The 23,510-nt window shown below is 56.0% G+C and overlaps 1 protein-coding gene across 2 annotated transcripts in view; it reads left to right on the forward strand.

Annotated features, from left to right (window-relative positions):
• The window catches only part of RCC1L (RCC1 like), a 35,127-nt gene extending 16,995 nt beyond the window's left edge, over positions 1 to 18,132 (forward strand). The window contains exons 7-11 of one of the 2 annotated variants that reach the window (XM_047837939.1): positions 3,076 to 3,257; positions 7,782 to 7,869; positions 8,723 to 8,896; positions 10,916 to 11,001; positions 17,227 to 18,132. In XM_047837939.1, the coding sequence (XP_047693895.1) occupies positions 3,076 to 3,257; positions 7,782 to 7,869; positions 8,723 to 8,896; positions 10,916 to 11,001; positions 17,227 to 17,304 (608 nt within the window). In that variant the 3' untranslated portion in view covers positions 17,305 to 18,132. The remainder of the gene's footprint in view (positions 1 to 3,075; positions 3,258 to 7,781; positions 7,870 to 8,722; positions 8,897 to 10,915; positions 11,002 to 17,226) is intronic. The other variant, XM_047837938.1, reaches the window with a different exon arrangement.
• The last annotated feature ends 5,378 nt before the right edge of the window (positions 18,133 to 23,510 follow it).

Below are 23,510 nucleotides of genomic sequence, written 5' to 3' on the forward strand. Positions count from 1 at the left end.
TGATAGTGAGTCCGGTTTGTCTGTTTTTTGTTGCCTGTCCCTTTGGGGTCATTTCCAAGAAGTCGTTGTCAAACTCGGTGTCGTTAAGCTCTCGCTCTTTGTGTTTCTCCTAAGAGCTTTATGGTTTTCGCTCTTGTGTGTAGGTCTTTGATCCATTTGGAGTTAACTTTTGTACGTGGTGTTAGGTAGGCGCCCAACTTCATTCCTGTGCAGGTGGATATCCAGTTTTCCTAGCACCATTTGCTGAAAAGACTACCCTTTCCCCATCGGTCTTGGGACTCTTGTCAAAAATCACATGATCATAAAGGCAAAGGCTTATTCCTGGGCTATCTGTTCTATTCCGTTGGTTTATACGTCTGTCTTTTATGCCACTGCCACCCTGTTTGGACTGTTGCAGCTTTGACATCAGGAAGTGTGAGTCGTCCCAAGATCACTTGGCTATTTAGGGTCCTTTGAGATTTCGTATGAATAATAGGATAAATATTTCTGTAAAAAGCATTATTGGGATTTTGTTAGAGATTGCACTGAGTCTATAGATCACTTTGAATAGTAATGACGTCCTAACAATATTAGATCTGTTAGCCCATGAACATAAGATGTCTTTTTTTTTTTAACGTGTATTTATTTTTGAGACAGAGAGAGACACAGCATGAACGGGGGAGGGTCAGAGAGAGGGAGACACAGAATCTGAAACAGGCTCCAGGCTCTGAGCTGTCAGCACAGAGCCCGATGCGGGGCTCGAACTCACGGACTGCGAGATCGTGACCTGAGCCGAATTCGGCCACTTAACCGACTGAGCCACCCAGGCTCCCCCATAAGATGTCTTTTCACATATTTATGCCTTCTTTAATTTCTGTCAGCAGTATTTCATAGTTTTCCTTGTACACGTCTTTGACATTGCTGGTTGAGTTAATTCCTGAGTATTTATTCTTCTGGATGCTACTGTAAATAGAATTGTCTTCTTTAATTATTTTTTCTTTTTTTAAAAAATATTTGTTTGAGAGAGAGAACGAGAATGCACATGTGTGCACGTGCACAAGTGGGAGAGGGGCAGAGAGAGGAGAGAGAGAATCCCAGGTGCTGACTGTGCGGCTCAATCCTGTGACCCCAGGATCATGACCTGAGCCGAAATCAAGAGTCAGAGGCGTAACCAACTGACCCACCCAGGCGCCCCTTAATTTTGTTTTTTGGATTGCTCATTGTTAGTGTAGAGAAAGGCAGTTGATTTCTTTGTGTTGATTTTGTATTCTGCTTCTTTGCTGAATGCAGTCCATTTTTATAGCTGGATGACATCCTACCACGGAATATACCTCCATTTATTCAGTTTCGTGTTGATGGATGTTTGGATGGTTTACAACTTTTTGTTACATGTCAAGCAGTGCGTCCGGGGCCGTCTGTCTGTCTCCTTGGTCACGTGTTCCACAGCTCTCATCGCTCTCGTGAAGATGCCTTGAGTGGCCGTGGGTTAGAGCTGTTTTCAAATGGTTGTTTTCCAAAATAGTTGTAATAAGTCACCCCCAGCCACAGGGTGGTGTTTCACTGCCTCGTCAGGGCTTGGTATCGTCCACTTTGAAGTTTTTCCCTGTCTTGTGGGTGTGACATAGTATTTCATTGAGGTTTCAATTTCGTTTTCCGAAAAACTGCTTGAGAGTGACCACCGTTTTACACGTTTATAAGCCAGTCTTACTTTCTCTTCTCTGAAATGTACATGGTGTTCTTTGCTTATTTGTTGACTTATGTGTCTTTTGCTTATTGATTTTTAGGAATTCTTTATCCTCATCTGTATTCTTTGCAGTTCTAGTGTTGTATGTGTTTTCTCCCAGACGGTGGCTTGCCTTTTTGTCCATCTGTTTGGATTTTGAATTTTAACTGTCTTTTTTTTCATTTCTTATTGCTTCCTTTTCAGATGTACCTGGCCATTTTCAATAGCCTCGTATTCCTGCTTTTATTTGCGTAAACATTGCACACAGAGTTATTTTTATTTTGTATATCATAATCCCAGGGTCTGAAACCCGGAGGCCGTCAATTGGTAGTTTGTTGGTTCAGTTTACTCTCTGACTCATAGGGGCATCCTTCCTTATGTGTTTAGTAAGTTTTGACTGTGGGCTCATATTTCATTGAATTGAATTGGTGGAAATTCTCAGGGCCTTAACTGGAGATGCTTTCCTCCAGAGAGGATTCGGATTTGCTTTTACCTGTTGCTAAAGGGTGCTGCCATTCTGATGCTGCTCTGGGTCCCTTTGCGGAAGCCTGGCTTATTTTTATTTTAAAAAATGTTTATTTTTGAGAGAGAGAGGAGGGGGGGACAAGTGGGTGAAGGACAGAGAGAGAGGGAGACACAGAATCCGAAGCAGGCTCCAGGCTCACAGGTGTCACCGCAGAGCCCAGAGCGGGGCTGGAACCCACAAACCGTGAGATCATGACCTGAGCCGAAGTCGGACGCTCAGTGGACTGAACTACCCGGGCACCCCTGTGTTTTTGTTTTTGTTTTGTTTTTAAAAAATGTTTATTTACAGAAGGCTGGTTTAAAGCGGGAGTCTGTGCTGTGCATTTTGCCTTGGTCTGCCCAGGGCTTAACGCCATCACAGTGCTGGCAGTGATATGCGTCCTGATACCCTCTGGCCAGCCCTGTCTTTTCCTCTGCCATGCCAGTTTGCCAGTTTCGGTTTGCTGTTATTTCGGGGGGCGATGTTGGGGGGTTGAGGTGGGATACCCTCTCGGAGACGTCCTTTATCTTCTCACAAGTCCAGCAGTACATTAGAGATTGCTGGTTGAGAATTCTTTGTGTGTGTTGTCATAGGGTCTTCTGGTCTCACTGTAGTGGTATTCTGTCTCACAGAGGTTTCTCGCATGAATCAGACTCCGTCTCAAGGGTTTTACGAATAAACAATGACTGTTACGTGTTTATCCTGCACTGAGTGAGCCCGGGGAAGGAGGTTGCAGACAGTGCAGAGGCAGATTCTCATTTCCGAGCTGATGTTTGTTAAGCGTTCAAAACTGTGCTTGGCGCGCAGTAAGTCTGCGAAAGTGTCCCAAGAGTCGGTAATCGAGAGTAACGCTTCCCCACTGTATTAGGTCTGGGTCACTACAATATCACCAGCGTACCCACCAAGTTGGGCGGAGACCTGGCCGGGGTGCACGTCGTCCAGCTTGCCACCTACGGTGACTGCTGCCTGGCCGTGTCTGCTGAGGGTGGCCTCTTCGGCTGGGGAAACTCCGAGTACCTGCAGCTGGCCTCTGTCACGGACTCCACGCAGGTATGCGGTCGCTTACGGCCGGGCTGGGGGATTTGGAGACGACGAAGCGTTAAGGGTGTTTATAAGAAGTTCTTCAGCAAAGTGTGGCCTTCAGGCTGTGAAGGCCTGGCCACCTGTAAGACCGCCTCTTCTTGGCCATCTCGTTGGAGTCCGGAAAGAAAGCATCGGTTCAAAGCCATCGTTACCAACCCTTTGATGCGATAGTCCTGGTCTAGAGCAGGCTGATAGGTGTGGCCGTGTACCCCGTCTCACGAGGGGTACGAGGCTGTTCATGTCATTCCCGTGGGGTCGCCCTGTGCTTTTTTATTGCAGTGTAACATGTGTGCCCCAGAAGGGTGCAGATCCTGAGTGTGCACCTGGATGAGGACGCCTGTGTCCCCCGCCCCCTCGCCGCAAGCAGTGGGACACTCATAGTACTTCAGAAGCCACTGCCCGTGGCCTCTCCGGTCACCGCGCCCTCCTCCTCACTGAAGGGAGTCACCCGCAGTCCGTACAGTACGGCAGGATTTTAAACGTTAAGGGAAATTGCAAATAAAAACCAAAAGTAGAGCTCCCTGCATGATTAATCTCTATGTATCTCTCACCCGTGTTCAACGATTACCAACTAATGGTCCATTTAAAAAGAAGAAAACAGATATAATTCACCATTTTCAAGTGTAGAATTTGGTGGGTTTTAGCGGAGTCCCAGGTTGTGCAGTGGGCTAATCCCAGAACAGTTTCATTACCTGCCGCACTCCCTCCCCCCACCAAAAAAAGCCCCATGCCCTAATGGCCAGTATTTGTTGCCATCTGCTCCTCTGCCCTGGATTATTCTGAGTAAATCCCAGGTCTGTGTATATATTTTAAGTTTACTTATTTATTTTTGAGAGCGAGTGCGGCAGAGGGAGACCGAGAATCCCAAGCAGGCTCTGCACCGTCAGCCCAGAGCCCGAGGCGGGGCTCCAACTCCACAAACCATGAGATCGTGAACTGAGGCGAAACCAAGGGTTGGACGCTTAACTGACTGAGCCACCTAGGCTCAGGTCAGACATCATATTTTATCCATAAAAGTCTCCATACATATTTCTAAAAGATAAGGACTGGGGTGCCTGAGTGGCTTAGCCCGTTAAGCGTCTGACTCTCGATTTCGGCTCAGATCATGATCTCGAGGTCGTGAGGTCGAGTGCCGCGTCAGGCTCCATGCTGGGCGTGGATCCTGCTTGGGATTCTCTCTTTCCCTCTCTGCCTGTGCCTTACTGTCTATCTCTCAAAATAAATAAGTAAACTGAAAAAAAAAAAAGATAAGGACTATTTAAAAAACATACTTTATTCCTTAATATCACCAAATTGCTGACAAGGTACAGAGGGTTTTAAATGTATATTGATAAAGAGATCATCACGGAGAGAAACTAAAAGCCAGTGAAGAAGATGAGGAGAACGCGTTCCCTGGGGTCCGACACAGCGGCTAGAAGCAGTTGCAAGTTTGGTTCTGAGCCTCCTAGTAGCCAAAGCAGAGAAGAAAACGTACCCATGTAAATGATTCTTTGTTTCTATAAGACAAACAAATGCTGTTTTCGGGAAGAGTGTTGCACTTCCTGTTACCGGTGCTGAGAAAAATGGCTCCCGTGGCCTTCCTGTGGGGGACACGTCCGGTGTCGTGGCATTGTTATCGCTGCATATCAGCGATATGTTTAAACCCCAACTTAGTTTAAACCCCAGACTTAGGGGTTTAAAGCAACACGCATTCATTACCTCACAGTTTCTGTGGGTCAGGAATCCAGGGGTGGCTTAGCCGGGTCTTCTGGCCCTGGTCCCCCAAAGGCTGCAGGCATCGTAGGGTTCCGCGGGCGAAAGCCCCGCTTCCAGGACCACCCCGGTGCTTGTCGGCAGGATGCGGATCCTCGTGGGCTGTTGGACTGGGGCCCCAGTTGCTTGCTGGTGGCTAGCCAGCCACTAACTGTTGGCTAAAGCTCCCTTGGTCCCTGGCTTCTCCGTGTAGCAGCTCCCAACATGGCAGCTGCCTTCATCAGAGCAGGCAAAGGAGAGGGCGAGAGAGTGCCAGTGAGACAGAAGCCAGCGTTTCGTAATTTAGTCTTGGCAGTGGCCTCGCCTTGCTTTCCCCGGTACTCTGCTCGTCGGAAGCCAGTCGGGGGGTCCAGCCCCACACGAGGCCAGGGTTACACTCGGGTGTGCGTGGCGGGGGCGGGGGGCGCGGGTCTTGGAAGCAGCCCACCGCGGCCCCAACTCTAACCGTGGCCCGAGCCTCGTCCTGTCGGTGACGGCAGCGGGGTGTTCCCGGAGGCCCTGTGCTGGCGTGTTCCTCGGTGTGTGCCGAGTGCGTCGTGCCAGAGCACGGGCAGGTAGAGACCCTCTGACCGCCTCGCCTCGTCCAGGCAGGCGCTTTCTGGATCAGTGAGGCCGCCTGTTCCTTCTGAGTCAGCTGAGGGGCTGTCAGCCTCCAGCTGTCCGCATCTGAAAGTACCTCCGAAAAGATTCGTGGCCGCCACTGAAGCACTTCAGGTCTGTCTTTCCGGGGTTCGGCCTCGGTGGAGGCACCAACACCAAGTCCTGCTGGAGAGCTAAGTGGGCAGCACCTCATCCTCTAAACCCCCGACCCTCGTGTCGTGTCTGGCCCCCGATTAGTAGAGAAAACACGTGTTGTCAGATGGGAGTGCCCCCAGTTTCCCACGCCAAGCCCTTTACACTCCAGCCAGGCCCACCCCTTCTGTAGCAGGGGGCGGGGCTGGGGGAAGGCACCTCCCGCCCTGGGCCCCGGGTCCTGTCTCCTCCCGCCTTCTCAGGAGCTTTGCTCCATCTACTGGGCCTTCTTCCCCATAGCTTCAACCTCCCCTTTTCCACTGGTCCCTCCCCAGCCGTCCTTACACCTGACCCCCTGTGGCCTTTGTCTGTAGAAGCCCTGTGTGGGTTTCCTGGTGTCCACCCAGTCCTGCCCCCTCCCCCATCTCCACCCGCCCCCCGCCGTCTCCCCCTCCACTCTCCCATATCTACCCACCCCTGTCCCACCCCCACTCCTCCTCCATCTCTACCCACCCTGCCCCTTCCCCCATCTTTACTCCCCCCCACCCCCCACCCCTTATCTCCACCCACCCTTGCCTCCACTTCTAGGGCCAACTCTCAGAGCCACATTCACTTCTTGTCTCCCTCTCCTCACTCCTCAGTCCATTCCACTTGGCTTCCACCCTTCTCACTTGGCAGAGAGCCTCTCACTGGGCTACCAGGGCCTTCATGTTGCTCACATAATAGCCAAGACTCTGGAGAACATATCCCAGCCTTTATCCATCTTGACCTCGCAGCAGCATTTGACCCTGATCATGAGCTGTTGACTGTTAAAACACTCCTCCCTTGGGGCGCCTGGGTGGCGCAGTCGGTTAAGCGTCCGACTTCAGCCAGGTCACGATCTCGTGGTCCGTGAGTTCGAGCCCCGCGTCGGGCTCTGGGCTGATGGCTCAGAGCCTGGAGCCTGTTTCCGATTCTGTGTCTCCCTCTCTCTCTGTCCCTCCCCCGTTCATGCTCTGTCTCTCTGTCCCAAAAATAAATAAACGTTGAAAAAAAAAACAAACAAAACACTCCTCCCTGGGCCCCACTAATGACTCCTAAGTACCCTCCCGACTCCCTCGTCGTTTCTTCTTGGCCTCGTTTTCTGGTGCTCCTCCTGTGCCGGGCTTTACATGTTGGAGGTCCTTCCCTTTTGTCTGGTCCCTTCAGAGGTCTCACCCGCACCCGTGGCTGCAGTTACCGGCTGTGTGCCAGTGACTCCCCAGCTCACACGTTGGGCCCACACTGTTCTTCAGGGTCACGCATCTGTGAGCGTCACCTGCCATTTCCACTCGGCCGTCCCTGGGCGCTGTGAGTTGGGTACATCCACCAAAGAATGCAGGCACATCCCCCACATCCTGGTCCTCCACTGGCTCCCATGTCCCCTGACATTGCCTCTCTACCCAGAATGCTTGCTGGCTCCCCATTGTGCTCAGGATAGAGACCAGCTCCTTACTGTGGCCTACGGGCCTGCCGATCTGGCCTCCTTCCTCACCAGCTCATGCTCCGTATCCCCCCTCCCCCGTCTGCTCAGCCACTGCGACCTTGTTCAGACTCCCCGAAGGTGTCCTGTGCACGTGCCATCTCCACTCCTTGGGATGTCCTCTCTCCCCTTGCCTGGTTAGCTCTGCTCATCCTTCAGGTCACAGGATCGAATGAAGCCTTCCTGGTCCTTCCCTGACCGCTCCTACCCCCAAACTAGATCAGGTTCCCCGACGTTCAGAGACCCTGGACTCTCCTCAGCGCAGATTAATTTCATGTTAATTTTGACCAGCTTCTGCTTTCTCCACCAGACTCCGTTCTGAGAGAGGGCCCGAGTCTCCTGTTCCCTGTCGAATTCCCAGTGCCCAGTTAGATGTTTAGTTTATCCTGGACGTTCAGGAAATATTTGTAGATGGGATGAACAAACCGGGACTTCCGTGCTTTGTCCACAAGACGGAACATTCCCGAGTTTGCCTTCCTAACAGCGTGGTTCTTGCTCTGCTTCAGGTGAACGTGCCCCGGTGCTTGCCCTTCTCAGGAGTGGGCAGGGTGAAGCAGGCCGCGTGCGGTGGCACAGGCTGTGCGGTGTTAAATGGTGAGACCCTCCTATGGCCAGTGGGTTGGGCGGGAGAAGGGTCAGTGTCCGTTGGCGTCACAGCCACAGACCTTAGCCGGAGGGAGGGAGGGCAGCGTGGCCCTGGGAAGGTCCAGCTAGACTGGGCCCAGTTACTAGAGGGACAGCTTGACTTGTTGGCAGGAGGTAATAGTCGTGATTCAGATGTGGACAGATCGACAGCGACAGGGCACAGTCACTCTGGCCCGTTACAGCAGACCTCCGGAGGGGCCGAGCTGTGTCTCCCGCTCCCGTAGCCTCGGCCAGAGACTCAGCCCTGCCTTCCCAGCGAGGCTGTGCCAGGAGACAAAGGCAGATAGGAGAAGGGCCGTAGGGTCTGGATACCGAGGCCTGTGCCCCTGGGATTAAGTGTCTAGGGTCGCTGATGAGCATTAAAAACTTCTATGACGAAAAGAATCATTTCTAAGACTTGCAGAAATCGGGCCAGAGGTTCTTTGTGTACTTGGCTTGGTCTCCCGATCCGTTTGAAACGTAGAGTGTCAGTGTGGGGAAAACCATCCTTCTGGGCCTCCCCTGTGCTCATGGTGGGGCTTCTGCGGGATTGATGAACTGGGCCCATCCAGGTGACCCTCAAGATGTGGGAAATTTGTATCCTGAGGTGGGCTAGCCGGCTAGACATTCGCCACAAGCAAGAATTAGAAAGAGGAGAAAAGAAACATTATTTTAAGTATCCGTCCGTATGTTCTTGCCAAGCAAGGAGGGGGAAAAAAAATCCATGTGGACATAATGCGTCTTGGTGGTACAGTCCGAATTTCTAGCGAGGGCGGGCTGCACTTGATTTGCCTTACTGACCGTTGTTTGTGCTGTGATGTAGGAGAAGGACATGTTTTTGTCTGGGGCTACGGAATTCTTGGGAAAGGACCAAACCTCGTGGAAACTGCACTTCCAGAAATGATTCCACCCACCCTCTTTGGCCTGGCGGAGTTCAACCCAGAAGTCCAAGTCTCCCTCATCCGATGCGGCCTCAGCCACTTTGCCGCCCTTACCAGTAAGTGACCGGGCCCGTGTGGCCCCAAAGACGGGCGGAGCTTAGCTGTCTCCCCAGGCAGTGGGGTGATGTTTCCGCATGGATAATTAAAGAGAGCGGCTAATCCAGATTTGCTTGGCTTGGGGACGTATGATGTGTACCTTCTCTTCATCCCAAAGTTGTGTTTTTGGTTCATTTGGTTTGTGGTCGGGTTAACGTTAAAGTGGGTTCTCTCAAGAGGATCCCAGGCGGTGGTGGGAGAGGGACCGTCGAGCGTGTTGGGGATGCCGGCGGAAACCGGCGGAGGTTTGGCGAGCCCACGGCGGGTAATTAGGAACCGGTCGTGTGGGGTGGCAAGAGGCAGATCTGTCGGCCCTCCTGTGGTTTTGTGGAGGTGAGTCTGCCCGAGTGCCCCAGAGGGCTGGCAGGAGCGTGACCGAGGGGAGGCGAGACGGGGTTTGCGCACAGGCTTGCCAGACTACGAGGCCGCGAAGCATCCGGTTCCTCTGTAGCCCTCTAGCTTTCGTGCTTCTCTTGAACCACAGCGACTGCTGGTTCACTTTGCCCACGTTAGTCAAATAGGAAGACTGAACTGAGTTTCGTGTTGTGATTCTCAAGCAGACTCGCGGTTTCTTTGCAATTAGAAGCCCTTTTTCTCATTTCGCGGTTAGGAGTTGGCTGGTTTGTGTTCTTTTTTTCTTTAAGCATCTGGGCTGGGACGGTGAGTTTGGGTCGTCTTGAGTCTCGTGAGTTTTTTGAAGCTCATTTTGCTTTTAGCAAGTAAGCATCGGTGTGGACGGATTCTGGAGGCAGTGCAGATGTGTCTCGCAGGATGTTTTCAGGCCTCTGTGTCTGTGTGCAGAGTTACCTGCCCGGAAATCCATATGGAGTGTGAGCCTGGGGGCGGCTGTTTTCTGTTTGTGGTCGTGCCGTGTGGCCATTGTGGGTCTCCTTGAAGTGAATTCCCCGTCTAGATTTCCCCCAAGACCTGGCCACTCTCCATGTGGGGGTCACCGTCCCTAGCGGGGGGGGGGGGGGGGGGCATCGGAGTTTGGGTTTCTGCCCTGCCCCCGGGCCCAGCTGGGAGCCGGCGTTGGGTTTACCCTGAGGTCTGCTAACATTTTGGGGGCCCAGACTGACTGGGTCTGTTGAACACATCGCATCTGAGGGCGGAGGACCAAGGAGGATGGTCGGATCAGGGGGATCTGCCAGCTCGGAACAAAAGGATTCTTTATTTAATCAGACCAGATTATTGTCGTCCCGGCTTCTCCGCGGCCTTTCTTCTAGTCCCCGTGACCAAAGCCTTTTCTCTGTGTCACAGAGCACCCCAAACTGGTGTGTACGGAAGTCTAAAGCGAGCGCTGGGTTCTGGGCGGTGCCCTGCTAGGGCTGGGGCTCCGTCGGGCAGGTTGGCATTCCCAGAGCTCCCGTCTGGGTTCTGTCTCCCGGCCGTCCTCCACGGCACCCTGTCTGTCCTCCTTCACGGCATGTTTTACAGTTTGTAAACCTGCATTTTTACAGTGAGTTCTGCTCATTTGCTCTAGCTCCAGCCCCATGAGGACAGGGACTGTGTGTGTGTTCGGTCACTGCTGTGTCCCAGCTCCCAGCACACAGACGAAGACCTGGCCCAGAGAGGCTCTGGTCACTTTGTAGCTCTCGACCAGATGCTCCCGAGAGAGAGAGAAACCCAGGCAAGGAATACATCGCCCTACTCCTCACGCCGCCAGGGCATGACCGGGGATTGAGGGTGCTCAGCTTTCGAGATTTGAAGCGGGGTGTGCGTAAGAGTGGGCTTGTGGCCAGAGCCCCACGCGTGTGCCAGCCTCCCACGTGACGGACACGGCGCGGGTCTGGGCTTGGCTGTGTTCTGGTGGCGGTAAACTGTTCCCTTCAGAGGAAAGTGTGAACGCCTGGGAGAAATTGAGAGTTCACGTCGGGCCCTGTGGGTGCCTAGAAAGCCTGTTCTCATGACCCTTCCCCCTGTTGGAGACTTGCCCTTGGCCTGGCCCCAACCGAGCTACCGTTTTCCTTTCTTTGCAGACAGAGGAGAGCTGTTTGTGTGGGGCAAGAACATCCGAGGGTGCCTGGGCATCGGTCGCCTGGAAGACCAGTATTTCCCGTGGAGGGTAAGGCTGCATGGGTGGGCTCAGGCCACACCCACAGGAAGGGCCCCCCCCCCCCCCCCCCGGGTGGTGGTGCGGGGACCCGCTCCCCACCGCCCCGTGGCTTCAGGGGAGGCCGCGCTGTGGTGAGGAGCCCGAGCGGGTGCCCGGCTCCAGCTTCTCGCTGCCCTTGGCTCCGTCCTGGGGCCCGTCGAGTGAGCGGCCCGCCCGGCCGAGGCTTCCGGTCCCGCGGTGCCCTGGGAGAAGCCTCGTGAGAGGCTGGCCGTGGGCACGCGGAGCAGGGAGACGACGCGCCAGTGCCTGGGAGAGAAGTGGGCGCAGGCTGGGCCCCCCCCCCCCCCCCCCGCGAGGGGGAGATTCGAGACGAAGAAGGTGCTGTGCCAGGGGCCGTCCCCAGAGGCCTGTGCAGAGGAAAGTTTGACAGCGAATTCGGAGGAAAGCGGGCTGTTTCATAGTCAGAGTGCCTTAACCACAGCCGGCAGAGTGAAAAAAATAAGTTTTTCTTAGGGGGAGGATGCAATTAGACAAAAAAGGCTTGTTTCAAAATTAAAGGGGAGAAAGGTTCTCTCTTAAATTGTAGTTTATCTCAGTGTTGTTTACTAAGTTCTCCTGAAAACCGAAAAAGCTGTTGGTATTTTTGAGAACAGCACAAACGTACGTGCTGCAAGAGGTATTATAAATATGAGACACCCCCCCCCCCCCCCCCCCCCATCTCTTATAACGGAGGCAGCCGCTGGCACTGGTTTCTTAATGTTCCCTTCCGGAAACAGTCAGCAGGCTCTGCATAGAAAGCGTGTGCATATGCACGTGTGTGTGTGTGCGTGCACGGCTTAAAGTATTTTCTGTGAACGTTGGATTTTAATCATGTGAGGGGCGCCCGGGTGGCTCAGTCAGCTGAGCGTCCGACTCTTGATTTCAGCTCAGGTCATGATCCCAGGGTCATGGGATCGAGCCCCATGTCGGGCTCCACAGTGGGTGTGGAACCTGCTTAAGATTCTCTCTCTCTGCCCCTCTTCTGCTCATGCTTTCTCTCTCTCAAAAATAAGCATTTTTTAAAAATTAAAAAAAAATACATTTTGAAATTGTGTAAAGCATTTTTTGAAACGACATGTAAAAATGCAAAAGCAATTTCTAACTTAGGTCAAATAATGAGGATTTGCCCATCCAAACCCCCCTGCAAAACGTTTGGAGGCACTTGAGCATTTTAGGGGCTCTTTCCCTTGGCTGCCCGCCGTCCTGGCCCCCTGTGACCTTGGCAGGCCCTGACCCCTTTATAAAAACCATGTATGCAGTCTCTAAGAACACAGGGCAGGATTGAGGCTTGATGTTGGTTGGGAACAAATGGTTGTGCACCAGAGCTGTCTGCAGGCTGCCCACTGCTCACGCGCCTGTTCGCCTGAGCCTGGGATTCCCGTGACGTGGGAGGAGTGGACAGCCGGTTGTGGCCAGTGGGTGGCAGGCCAGGTGATGCGAGCATCGATAAGGTAGAGGCCCCGCTTGCCTTCACTCCGAGGGGAAGCTGGGGACGCGGTAGAGCAGCTGGGTGTTGGATGACTGACCGGCGTGACTCCCCACCTGCCCTCCTGTCCTCCGCATCGGAGTGATGGTCAGCCACGAGAGGAGACTGCAAATCTGATCGCCGTACCAGCGAAAAATGGCTGGGCTCTGGCATCCGTTGGGGAGCTGGAATCGGCAGGCTTCCGGGGCCTGGGGCCACCTGCTGTTCAGACCGGAGCCGCCTCCGCGGACTCCCTACTCAGCAAGTGGGGCACCCGTGTGGTTGGGGAGGGGACGTCCCGGGCTGTCCGCCTGATGGCTGCCAGACCGTCGTCCTCCCCTGGCACGTGTTCCGAGCCCTGCGTGTTTGCAGGTTCGGGGGGGCCGGTGAAGGAGAGCACTGTGGAGGGTGGTGCTGGGGGCCTGGCCCCTCCCGTGCTCTGTGTCGGGCTGGGCTCTGGGGAGGGCCGTGGCAGGAGCCAGGTTTGGGGTCAGCGGGGCTGGATTCCTTCAAGATCAGATCAGCCTCTTATTGGCAGTCGGACCTCACTCTAGTCTGTTCAGTTGCACTCGCTTTTTTTTTTTTTTTTTTTTAATGTTTATTTATTTAAAAAAAAAATTTTTTTTTTTTCAACGTTTATTTATTTCTGGGACAGAGAGAGACAGAGCATGAACGGGGGAGGGGCAGAGAGAGAGGGAGACACAGAATCGGAAACAGGCTCCAGGCTCTGAGCCGTCAGCCCAGAGCCCGACGCAGGGCTCGAACTCACGGACCACGAGATCGTGACCTGGCTGAAGTCGGACGCTTAACCGACTGCGCCACCCAGGCGCCCCTAATGTTTATTTATTTTTGAGAGAGAGTGTGTGTGTGTGTGTGTGTGTGTGAGGAAAGGGCAGAGAGGAGAGACAGAGAATCCCAAGCAGGCTCTGTACAGTCAGCCAGGCACCCCAGCATTCACTGTCTTTTAAATTACAGGCGACTTTTATTTTAAAAACTGTGTTTTCTTACTAATCTTCGGGGGTGGGGGGGGGGGACTGTTCTATCATTTTAAAAGTATTCCAAGAAGGTGGGGGCGTCTGGGTGCCTCCGTTGGTTAAGCGTCCGACTCTTGATTTCAGCTCAGGTCATGATCTCATGGTTCGTGAGATCGAGCCCTGCATCGGGCTCTGTGTCGACAGCACGGAGCCTGCTTGGGATTCTCTGTCTCCCTCTCTCTCTGCCCCTCCTCTGCTCGTGCTCTCTCTTTCAAAATAAATAAACATATTAAAAAAAAAATAAAAGCATTCCACGAAGGGAGGAAAACCAGTAAAGCCTTATTTGTAGCTCCTACAATGGCACTGAGTCTGTTGCTGTTAGGCTCCCAGAGCCTGGCCTCCGACAGTGCGAAGGCCCAGGGAGTGACTGCAGAGCCACCTGATTCAAAACCCTCTCCTCCGGAAGCTTTCCAGGAGGTTTTCCTGCCGCCCACTGACACTCAGAGCTCAGGGAGGGTCAGTGACGTCTTCAGGGCCGCTCATCCAGGAAGCAGCAGGGCCCGGATTCAGACTCCGATGTGTCTGACTTGGAGACGGTGGTCTCTTCTCCGTGCCGCCCTCTGGGAGGGCCCGGGGCTGGAGCTGGAGGTCCCCGGCGGTGGGGAGAGGCGGGGTCCAGGTCTTTACGGGACCCTCTGACCTGTATGGCGGCACCGTGGGCGTGGGAACAGGCCACTGGGGCACGCGCCCCACCCACCCGGCAGTGTGGCCTTCCGGGCCAGCGTCGCTGCCTGCCTGGGGGGACAGCTCTCCGGCGTGCTGGGCACCTTGCTGTTCTCCCTCGGCCTCAGGACCCCCTGAAGCCCCCCCCCCCCCCCAGCCTGCAGCCGGGCTCACTGACTTCAGGGGTCAAGGGGGCTGCCCCGTCTCATGGCCACTCAGAAGCAGGGGCTGCGACCCGAACTTGGGGCTCTGTGTGCAGGCAGTGCCGCCCCTCGCCCTGTGCCCCTCGGGTCAGGACCGGGTTGGGTTGGGGCGCACAGGCTGGCAGATGGGCCCTGGGCCCCAGGACGGTGTCTGGGGGAGCTGACCTCTTGGTGCCACAAACGACCTGGCAGACGCAGCCAAGTCGGGCAGCAGCCGGGAGCCCAGCTCCGTGTTCCCTCTGAGTCCCCTGCCTTTGTCCCGTGGATGTTTGTCTTACCACCTTGTCGTGAAGAGGAACGTTCCTGAAGGATTCTGCTCAAACCTTTAAGAGTCCTTCAGGTCAGATGTAGGTTCAGTTTTTTTTGCAGTAATTCTGTCGTGAGCATAAAGTGATTTAGACTAGGAACTTCAACCTCGTTGAAGACACGGAACACACGGCCGGGGGCAATCTCCTCTCGGACGCTGTTCAGAGACCGTGAGAGACTGAGCCCCCACGTGCCAGGGGGAGCGGGAACCACAGGAACCCCGCTGCTCCCCAGAAGGCAGAAGGGGCTCAGAGGCCAGCCCTAGCCCCGACCAGCCTCCGAGCCGGTAGACCAGGGCCAGGTGGTTTACTCTGCTCGGGGGCCCTAATGGCCAGAGCGCTCGGGGAGCAAGAACACAGGTGCTTGCGTGCCGCAGCCTGGGGACACATTAGTGCCGAGGGCGGCACCCTCCCCGGGAAAGGTCAACAAAATGCGCTCTAATGGCCCAGGAAGGTTGCTAGGAGTTCGTCTGGGCCCAGTCACCCCAGAGGCAACCTGTTTTCTTCTGCCTCTGTGGCCAGCCTGGCCCGCTTTCTGCACCCCTGTGCCTTTGTGATGAGCCGGGGGCGCTGCTCGGTGTGCTCAGTGATTTCTGTGATGGGTGTCGCCGAAGACGTTTGTTTGGGGAGGGAGGGGCAGGTAGCAGGACTCAGTCACTCACATCCATTTGCCTGCCGGCCAGGAGCCCCTAATGGACTTGCCACCCCACACGGAAGGCAGCAGGCTCCGCTGCCTCTGGGCTTTTAGGCCAGGCCATCTGGGGGAGCCCTTTCCTTCTCTTATGCTCAGTAAACTCCACAGGCTGCTACGGACCCCCTTTCCAGCTGTCACGCTGCCTGGCGGAGCGCTTGCCACCAGGGGAGGGTGGCAGCATTTGGATCGGGTCGGAGGCAGCAGCATCCTGTCTGGAAGGCCATGGAATCAGTTAAAAATCCAGTTCCGAGGGAAGGTGGGAATAAAGGGGCAGATGCTGACAGGGTGGGACTGAGACATATTTAGGGGCGCCTGGGAGGCTCAGTCGGTGAAGCATCCGACTCTTGATTTCGGCTCAGGTCGTGATCTCGCGGTTTGTGAGTTCGAGTCCCGCGTCAGGCTCTTTGCTGACAGTGTGGAGCCTGCTTGGGATCCTCTCTCTCCCTCTCTCTCTGCCCCTCCCCCACATGCACATGCTCTCTCTCTCTCTCTCTCTCTCTCCCCCTCCCTCCCTCTCAAAATAAATGAACATTTGATAAACTTCCGAAAGGTATTTAATACCAGGGTGCCTGGCTGGCTCAGTAGGAAGAGCGTGCGACTCTTGAGTTTAGGGTTGTGAGTTCAACCCCCACACTGGGTGTAGCGATTACTTAAAAATAAAATCGGGGGAAAAAAAGGTATCTAATGCCTTTTCATTCTTTTTCACTGAATGTCATTCTATGGGGGAGCCAGAGAGTGGCTCACCTCTTGAAAATAATGATAATAATATTGTCACAGGAGGAAGAAAAGCGCCCCTCCTCTGGAGAACGGGCTTGGCTATGGGGACGTGCCAGTCCTTGAGTTGTGGGCCCACCCAGAGCTGGTTGGGGTGGTCACTTCCAAGGCCTGTAGAACAATGAGAGTCATTTTGTTTTATTTTTAAAATTCTTTCTAAGTGTATTTATCCTGAGAGAGACCAACACAGTACAAGCACGGGAGGGGCAGAGAGAGAGAGAGAGAGAGAGAGAGAGAGAGAGAGGATCCCAAGCAGGCTCCACGCTGTCAGCACAGAGCCCGACGCGGGGCTCGAGCTCACGAACCGCGAGATCATGACCTGAGCCGAAATCCTGAGTCGGGCGCTTACCCGACTGAGCCGCCCAGGCGCCCCCAGTGAGAGGTCTTTTGAAGGCGAGCAGGCCAGAGCCTCCACAGCAGCCTGATGTCACCTCGCCGGTTGGACTGCGTGCAGTGAAGTGTCAGCGCAGGTGGGCGGTGCCGATGGGACTGCCGGCGAGGCCTCTGGCACCGTCTGAGACACGGGGGACGCCCCTCGAGGGTGCCTGTCATCTGGGAAACGGCCGACCTGGGACTGAGGCTGGCGGCTAACTCGGGTGAAGACGCCGGCCCGGGAGCCTCCTTCCCAAAGCGGACCCTGGCTGCAGGAGAAGGGGTTTCTTGAGCTGCCCCAGTGACCCGTGGTGGTGACCCCTAGGGATGGCCAGCAAGCACCTGGCGTGAGAGCAGGTGTTGACCTCTGGCAGGGTCATACTTGGGGGAGTAGGCATGTTCTAGCAGCCTCTCCGACGGGTGGGCATGAAGAGTCACATCTGCCATCGGCCAGGTGGGACGTCGGGATGGCTCTTTCCACGGTGATCGCGTTTATTCGTCTTAACACGCCTGCCGGCTAGGTAGAAGCACCCCCATTTGCAGGGTGGGGAGCCGAGGCTCCGGGAGGGTAAGTCACCTACCAAGAGGCAGAGCCAGGGGTCAGGCCCAGGTTGGGCCTCCTCCAAGCCCGTCTGCCTCCCAGCCAGCCCTGTCCCCTCACGGTGTGCTGGGTCCTGTTTTGCAGGTGACGATGCCCGGGGAGCCCGTGGATGTGGCGTGTGGTGTGGATCACATGGTGACTCTGGCCAAGTCGTTCATCTGATGCTGCTTCTTGACCGGCTCGAGCCCAGACCCGGCCTCAGAGCCACTTGGACTGCTCAGCAGGGGGTCAGAGGGGATCGGGGCCCTTCGTGAAGGGTGACACGCTCTCCCGGTGCCCTTAGCAGGAACGTACTGGAAGAAGTCCCACGATTCAGTCCCTCTGGCTGCGGGTGAGACCTGCCACATTCACCAGGCTGAGCTCCAGTGAGACGAGTCCCAGGCCACGTGGCCCTGGCAGGGCGAGGGTAATCTACACGTCTCCGCTCTTTCCGGGGAACACACGACGGCTCCCGGGGTCATCTCTGGCTGGAGAGGCGGGTCCGAGGAAAGCTTAGCTCCACGGCATGTTTGATCGTAAAGGGGGATCTGGGCCCTGGGAGGGCTTCTGTGACCCTCTGACCACGGCCGAGCTCACGGTTGGCGCGTGGACCCCAGCGCGAGCCCCGGCCTGACCGAGGGAGTCGGGCTGTGGCTTCGGCCAGTCACCCGACTCTGCTGCCCCACGGCCGGCTCGCGCTGGGACACGAGCTGCAGTCCCTTGAGAGTACCGGTGGGCCCCGGGCAGCACGCACGGCCCACGGCCGTCAGGAGCCTCCTAACCATTCTCCCCGCCTGGCTGGGGAAAGCCGAGGAGCCCCCGCAGGAGGAAGAGTGAGGCCCGATTCTTGGGGCACTGAACACGCCCCGCGGAAGCCTGGCTGGAGGGCCGGCCCCGGGGAAGAGGCTCAGAAAGTGTGGAAAACATTTGAGGAGTAACATAACCTGTCCTCTTGCTTAAAACTTCTTTCAGAACTCTCTTTTGCAATAAAGCCTATTTTCTGCCTTTTTATTTTTGAGCACTGAAGAAGTCTTTTATTTTTACTTTACCTGATCAGTTAGAGATTAGCTTTCAAAAGCCGGACTTTGGACAAAGAGACAGCTAGAAGCCAGTGACAAATAACTTTAGGGGACAGTCCTGCCTGAAGGCAATTTTTCTGAACAGGGTGTCCTCCCACAGTTCAGTTGGGAGAAAATGACGAAATCTAAAATAATTGATAATCGTGCCACAGCCCGGGGAGCTCAGTGGCTGCACCCCCTTCCTTTTGTCCATTCACTCAACAAATACTTCCTGTCAGCCCCTGTATGCCAGGCTCGTGTAGCACACTGGGTCACTTGGGGCCAAGAGCCCCGCGAGCAGGTGTCATGAAGCTGACTTCTAGGAGGCGGAACACCATAAACAGGCAAAATGGAAAATACGGTAAGATGGTTATGCGGGCTGTGGAGAAAAAGCAGGGGAAGGGGGCTGGCGATGTGGGGCGCTTTGTGGTCTAAAGTGGAAAGGTTGGGGTGCCTGGCTGGTTCGGGCCGCGGAGCGGGAGATTCTCGATCTTTGGGTTGTAGGTTCGAGCTCCACATTGGGTGTAGAGATTACTTAAAAATAAAATCTTTATGGGGGCGCCTGGGTGGCTCCGTCGGTTAAGCGTCCAGCTTCGGCTCAGGTCATGATCTTGTGGTTTGTGAGTTCGAGACCCACATCAGGCTCTGTACTGACAGCTCAGAGCCTGGAACCTGCTTCGGATTCTCTGTCTCCCTCTCTCTCTGCCCCTCCGCCACTCACGCTCTGTCTCTGTCTCTCTCAAAAATAAACGTTTAAAAAAAAAATATATATATATATATATTTTTTATCTTGGAAAGAGAGTGGGGGAGAGGGGCAGAGGGAGAGAGAAAGAATTCAAGCCCAGCATGGAGCCCGACCCTGGGATCCTGACCTGAGTCAAGATCAAGAGTCGGACGTTCAGCTGACCCAGGCGCTGCAAAAATAGTCTTAAAAAAAAAAAAAAAAAACGTGGAATGGTCACTTCTTTAAGCAGGAGTCCTTGCTGTGTGTGGCCAGAGGCTGCAGGAACCAGCCAGGTTGCATCGGGGGGGAGCGGCCCCGGGGCCCCTGTCGGGCTCATGCGTACCTCCTCTTCTCTGTGGAGAACCAGTTCTTAAGCTTTACAGCAAAGGTTTCCCATAAACTTGAGAGACAAATTGAAAATGCTTTGTCACCTTCCTTCCCCAAACTCATGGTGGGGCCGTGTACCGTGTTGCCCCAGGGTGAAGGACAGAAATCTGTCCTCCCTGAACTACGGATCTTAAAGCACCAGCCGGTTTACAGAGGGGGAGTGTCCCAGAAGGCCACGGTCATGCGGGGGGTCCCCCCCCGGTGGTGGTCAGGGGCAGGAAGTGATGGTGCTGAGCAGGGTCCGTCGAGTGGTTTGGAGCCTCCCACCCCAGATTCGGATCTGGTGACTACCTCCATCTTGGATACCGCGACCGAGGCACTTGTAAGGGACGCCCTCGGTCGGGCTTGGTCTGCCTGGCTGGTCGGATTGCGTCAGCCACACGCCAGGCCCTCTCCACAGTCGTCTTCTGTGCCAGGCTCTCCGCTTCCGTCCCCTCGTTCCTGACCCTCCCAGCGCTGGGCAGTTGGGTCCCCGTGGATGTCCTGGCTCTGATGCGTCATCTGAAGGCCTGAGAGGGCGCTCGGCCTGCAGACCCCAGAGGGAAAAGCCTTCAGGGCAGCAGAACTTTCTGGAGCTCAGGGTGGTAAGAGTGCTCCAGCCCCCCTGCGCCAAACCCTTCCATCTCCAGGGGCAGGGGTGAGGTGGGGTGGGCGTGGGCGTCGGTGGGTGGGGCCAAGCGCAGACCTAGGCCTTCAGCCCCGCCCTGCTCACACCTGCCTTCCACGGAAAATGCCAGAGATTCCAGGATCTCTTCTGTGCCCAGGCGGCCCCGATGCCCACCTACCAAGGCAGCAAGGAGCCTCCCTGAGGCTCATGGGAGGGGCGCTGGGCAGGTGCCCTCCCTCTTGCCTCCAGGGTATCTTGTCCGAGCAACCCTTCCCGGGGGTGTGACGTCCACAGCAGGGCTCCAGGCTTGGGGAAGAAGCCCTGTCCTCCATGACCCCCCCGCCCCCCACCCCCCGGCCCCACCTCTGCCAGAGGTCTGGGAAGGAATGGAGGGTGTAGTGGCCCGTCTCCAGGATGGCCCCCGAGCCCCCGACCTGCCGGCTCTCACACCCCCGAGCGGCCTCGGCCTGTGTCCAATCCGAGCTGGGCTGTATGATGGCATGGCGCTCAGCGGTGGTGTGTGAATTCTGAGGCCTGGGAAGAAAAAAACCATTCTGGCTTCTCCCTTGGCCCTCGAATCCCTTGCTCTGGGGGAGGCCAGGCACCCTACCGCGAGGAGACTCGAGCAACCCCGAGGGGGGGCCCACGCGGAGAGGAAGAGGCTTCCTGCCAGCAGCCGGGCCCAACCTGCCGGCTGTGTGAACAAACCGCCCTGGAAGCAGATCCTCGGGTCCCTCGGCCAAGACTTCAGACGACTGCAGCCTCGCGAGGGGCTCTGGGCCAGAACTGCTCAGACTGCTCCCGGATTCCTAACCCACAGAAACCGCCAGGCGCAAACAGATTTTCCAAGCTGCTAAGTTTGGGGGCCACTCGTTACGCAGCACCAGGCAACTGACTCGGCCCCTCTCGCTCTGGGGCACGTTTCCTCTCTCAGACTCTGGCTGTTGGGCTGGAAGCCTTGTTCTCCCTCCTCCCAGCACCCCCGGCCTGTCCTCCACCCACCCCCGCTCCCGACCGTGGCAGAGAAGGGAAAGACAGCAGACGTGGTCCCGGGTCAGCCCCAAATCACACAGCCGTCAGCCACCACCCGTTTTTTTGTCCATTTTAATTAACACTTTACAAAGTACAAAATATACTGTCTTTTTTGGGGGGGAACATTAGGTACTTTTTTTCTCTCCGTCATACAGTACATGAATCTCGAGGGTTTTGTGTTTCTTCAAGAAAAAAGAGTAAGCATGAGGGCCCCCGGGGCGTAGGGTCACCCGGTGCTCCCCCCTCGCCCAGGCCCCGGGACAGATCTAAGTGCCACTGCTGCTGCTGGTGACCCGGGGCATTGCCAGGTGAGGGCCGGACCCCCCGAGGCGAGGCCCTGGGCAGGGCAGAGGCCCCTCGGAGCCCCATCATGCACCCAACATCCACTCACCCCCATCTCAGGATAACGGAAATAATTTTGGCATAGAGCAAGAGAAGGACTTGGGATTTTGTTTGTTGTCAGCCCCCTGCCCTCTCCCCACCTCCACCCCGCCCAGTTTTGGAGCCAACCCTGCTCAGTTCTCCCTGGACCATTTTCTGAATAGGTAAACTGAGGCAGAGGACGGGAAAACGCACTGGGCTTGACCTCGGTCTTGGGACACGAATTTGGCCCGTTTTTCATCCACCACCAACCGCACTCCCCACCCTGGTCCCCGACTTCACTGGATGCTCTTTGCAGACGAGCCCCCGGTAGGCAAGGGGCACCGGCACCCTACCCGTCTCCCCGTGAATACTGTCTTCAGGGCTGGGCGCTCCTGAAGAGCTGGCCCGGCAGGTCTAGCCCCTTGGGGCTGGCTGCATGGGCTGCGTGGGCCGCCAGGTGTCTGTGGGGCACAGCAGAGCCCCTGCTGGGGACATCCCTGTCCCCCACACCCTATCAACTCTACAGGCAGCCCCTGGGTAAGAATGCCCTTGAGGCCTCAAAATACTGAACGAGCCAGGCCCTTGGCTCGGATGTGGGCTTTGCACACACGCCGATGTGTAGGACACGTGCACACTCCCACGTGTATGTACACACACACGCGGCCGAACTCACGACACTGTCTTCCCAGCCTTTCCCCACCTTGTTCCGAGAGCCTCAAACGCCCTCCCCACCACGGATGCCGCGGTCCAGGCCACAGGCTTCTTTCTCCCTCTGACCCGGGCCACTCCTGGCACCATCGGCCCCAAGGATGGCAGGCTGCCTCAGCCAACAGCTCCCGCCTTGCCTTCGCCTTCTCAAGAGAGCAGGCTTCATAGGAGGTCGTGGATGTCAAAGCTGAAGGCCACGGCCCCCGCTGTGGCTTTCTCCCCAGGGTCTAAGGAGTAAGAGACAGTTAAGCTTGCCCTTTTGTTACCTCTACTTTGAAAATGAAAGAAAGAAAAAGAGCTGGGATGGGCTGAGATACAGGAAAAGGGTAGGAGTCAACTGCCCTCCCCCCGGGCCTCTCTCCCCAAGCCCGCCCTCTGCTGGGTTGACCACCAAGCGGCCATCTTGGTTGGCTCCCCTCTGGCGGCCTCTTTGTAGGGAGGGCTACCGCCCCCTCCAGGCCCAGCACCTCCCTCAGCATAGCGTCTGGGAAACCTGAGAAGCCAAAGCTCTGGTCTTTGGGGTTGAGGGGGGAGACTCCATTATCCTTGCCCCTCAAGCTCTGCTCACCAAGCCAGCCACACAACAGGTCCATTTCCCAGCATCTGTGACAGCCGTGACAGGCTGCTCCTGGCTCACAGGAGGGCATGGACATATTGGGGGGTTTCTTCCTACCCCCTACTCAGTGTTCACTCAGGAAGTGGTACCAAACATTTCTAGGTCACAGAGCACAGGAGTGCTTGGCTATCATTTGAGAGGTCCTCAAGGTCCCTCTTAACCCTGGCTGGGAACCCAAGTTGTCCCCAAGTCCAGTCCAGAGGCCCACAAAGGCAGCCTAGGGTGGCCACAAGACTCCTCTAACAGCCTCATCTTTGACTATCAGGCAAATGGTGCCCTTGGCTTGGGAGAGGGGCCTCACCCTACCCATCAACCCAGAACCTTCTCTGCCGCCCTCTATCATCTCACAGGGGACAAGCTTCACCAGACCACGCATCTTCTTCTGGACACCACGCTGGTCACCAGGGCCACGCTGTCTGATGGGGGAGGCCATGGCGGGCAGCTCTGGGTCACCTGGCTCCTTTCCTGCCCACCAGGGGCCTGTGGCCTGGGGTGGGTGGCAGGGGGAGGATGCTGGTGCTCGGGACGCTCTGGACCCCCCAAATCCTGGGGAGGGGAAGTCTGCACACCTCTCCAGCTTGGATGCGTGCCCTGGGCTCTGGAGCCCACCACGGAGGAAGGGGTGCAGAGGGGGGAAGGTGTTTCTTGGAAACCAGAGGAGCCCATGCTGAGGGTTGAGCCACAGAGACTTTTGTAACCGGGGGTGAGGGAGAAGGGGGTGGTCGAGCCTCCCGTCTCCCCACCTCCTCTCTTTAGTGTGCAGGGATGGGGCAGGTGAGGGGTGAGGGTGGCCTTAAGCTGGTGCAAGCTTTTCTTACCGCGGAGTGGCACAGAGGCAAAGACATGCACATCTGGAGCCCAGGAGGCAGGTTGGGGCCACCACTCACCCCTACC

This window comes from Prionailurus viverrinus, chromosome E3 (assembly GCF_022837055.1).
Source record: "Prionailurus viverrinus isolate Anna chromosome E3, UM_Priviv_1.0, whole genome shotgun sequence".
NCBI lineage: Eukaryota > Metazoa > Chordata > Mammalia > Carnivora > Felidae > Prionailurus > Prionailurus viverrinus.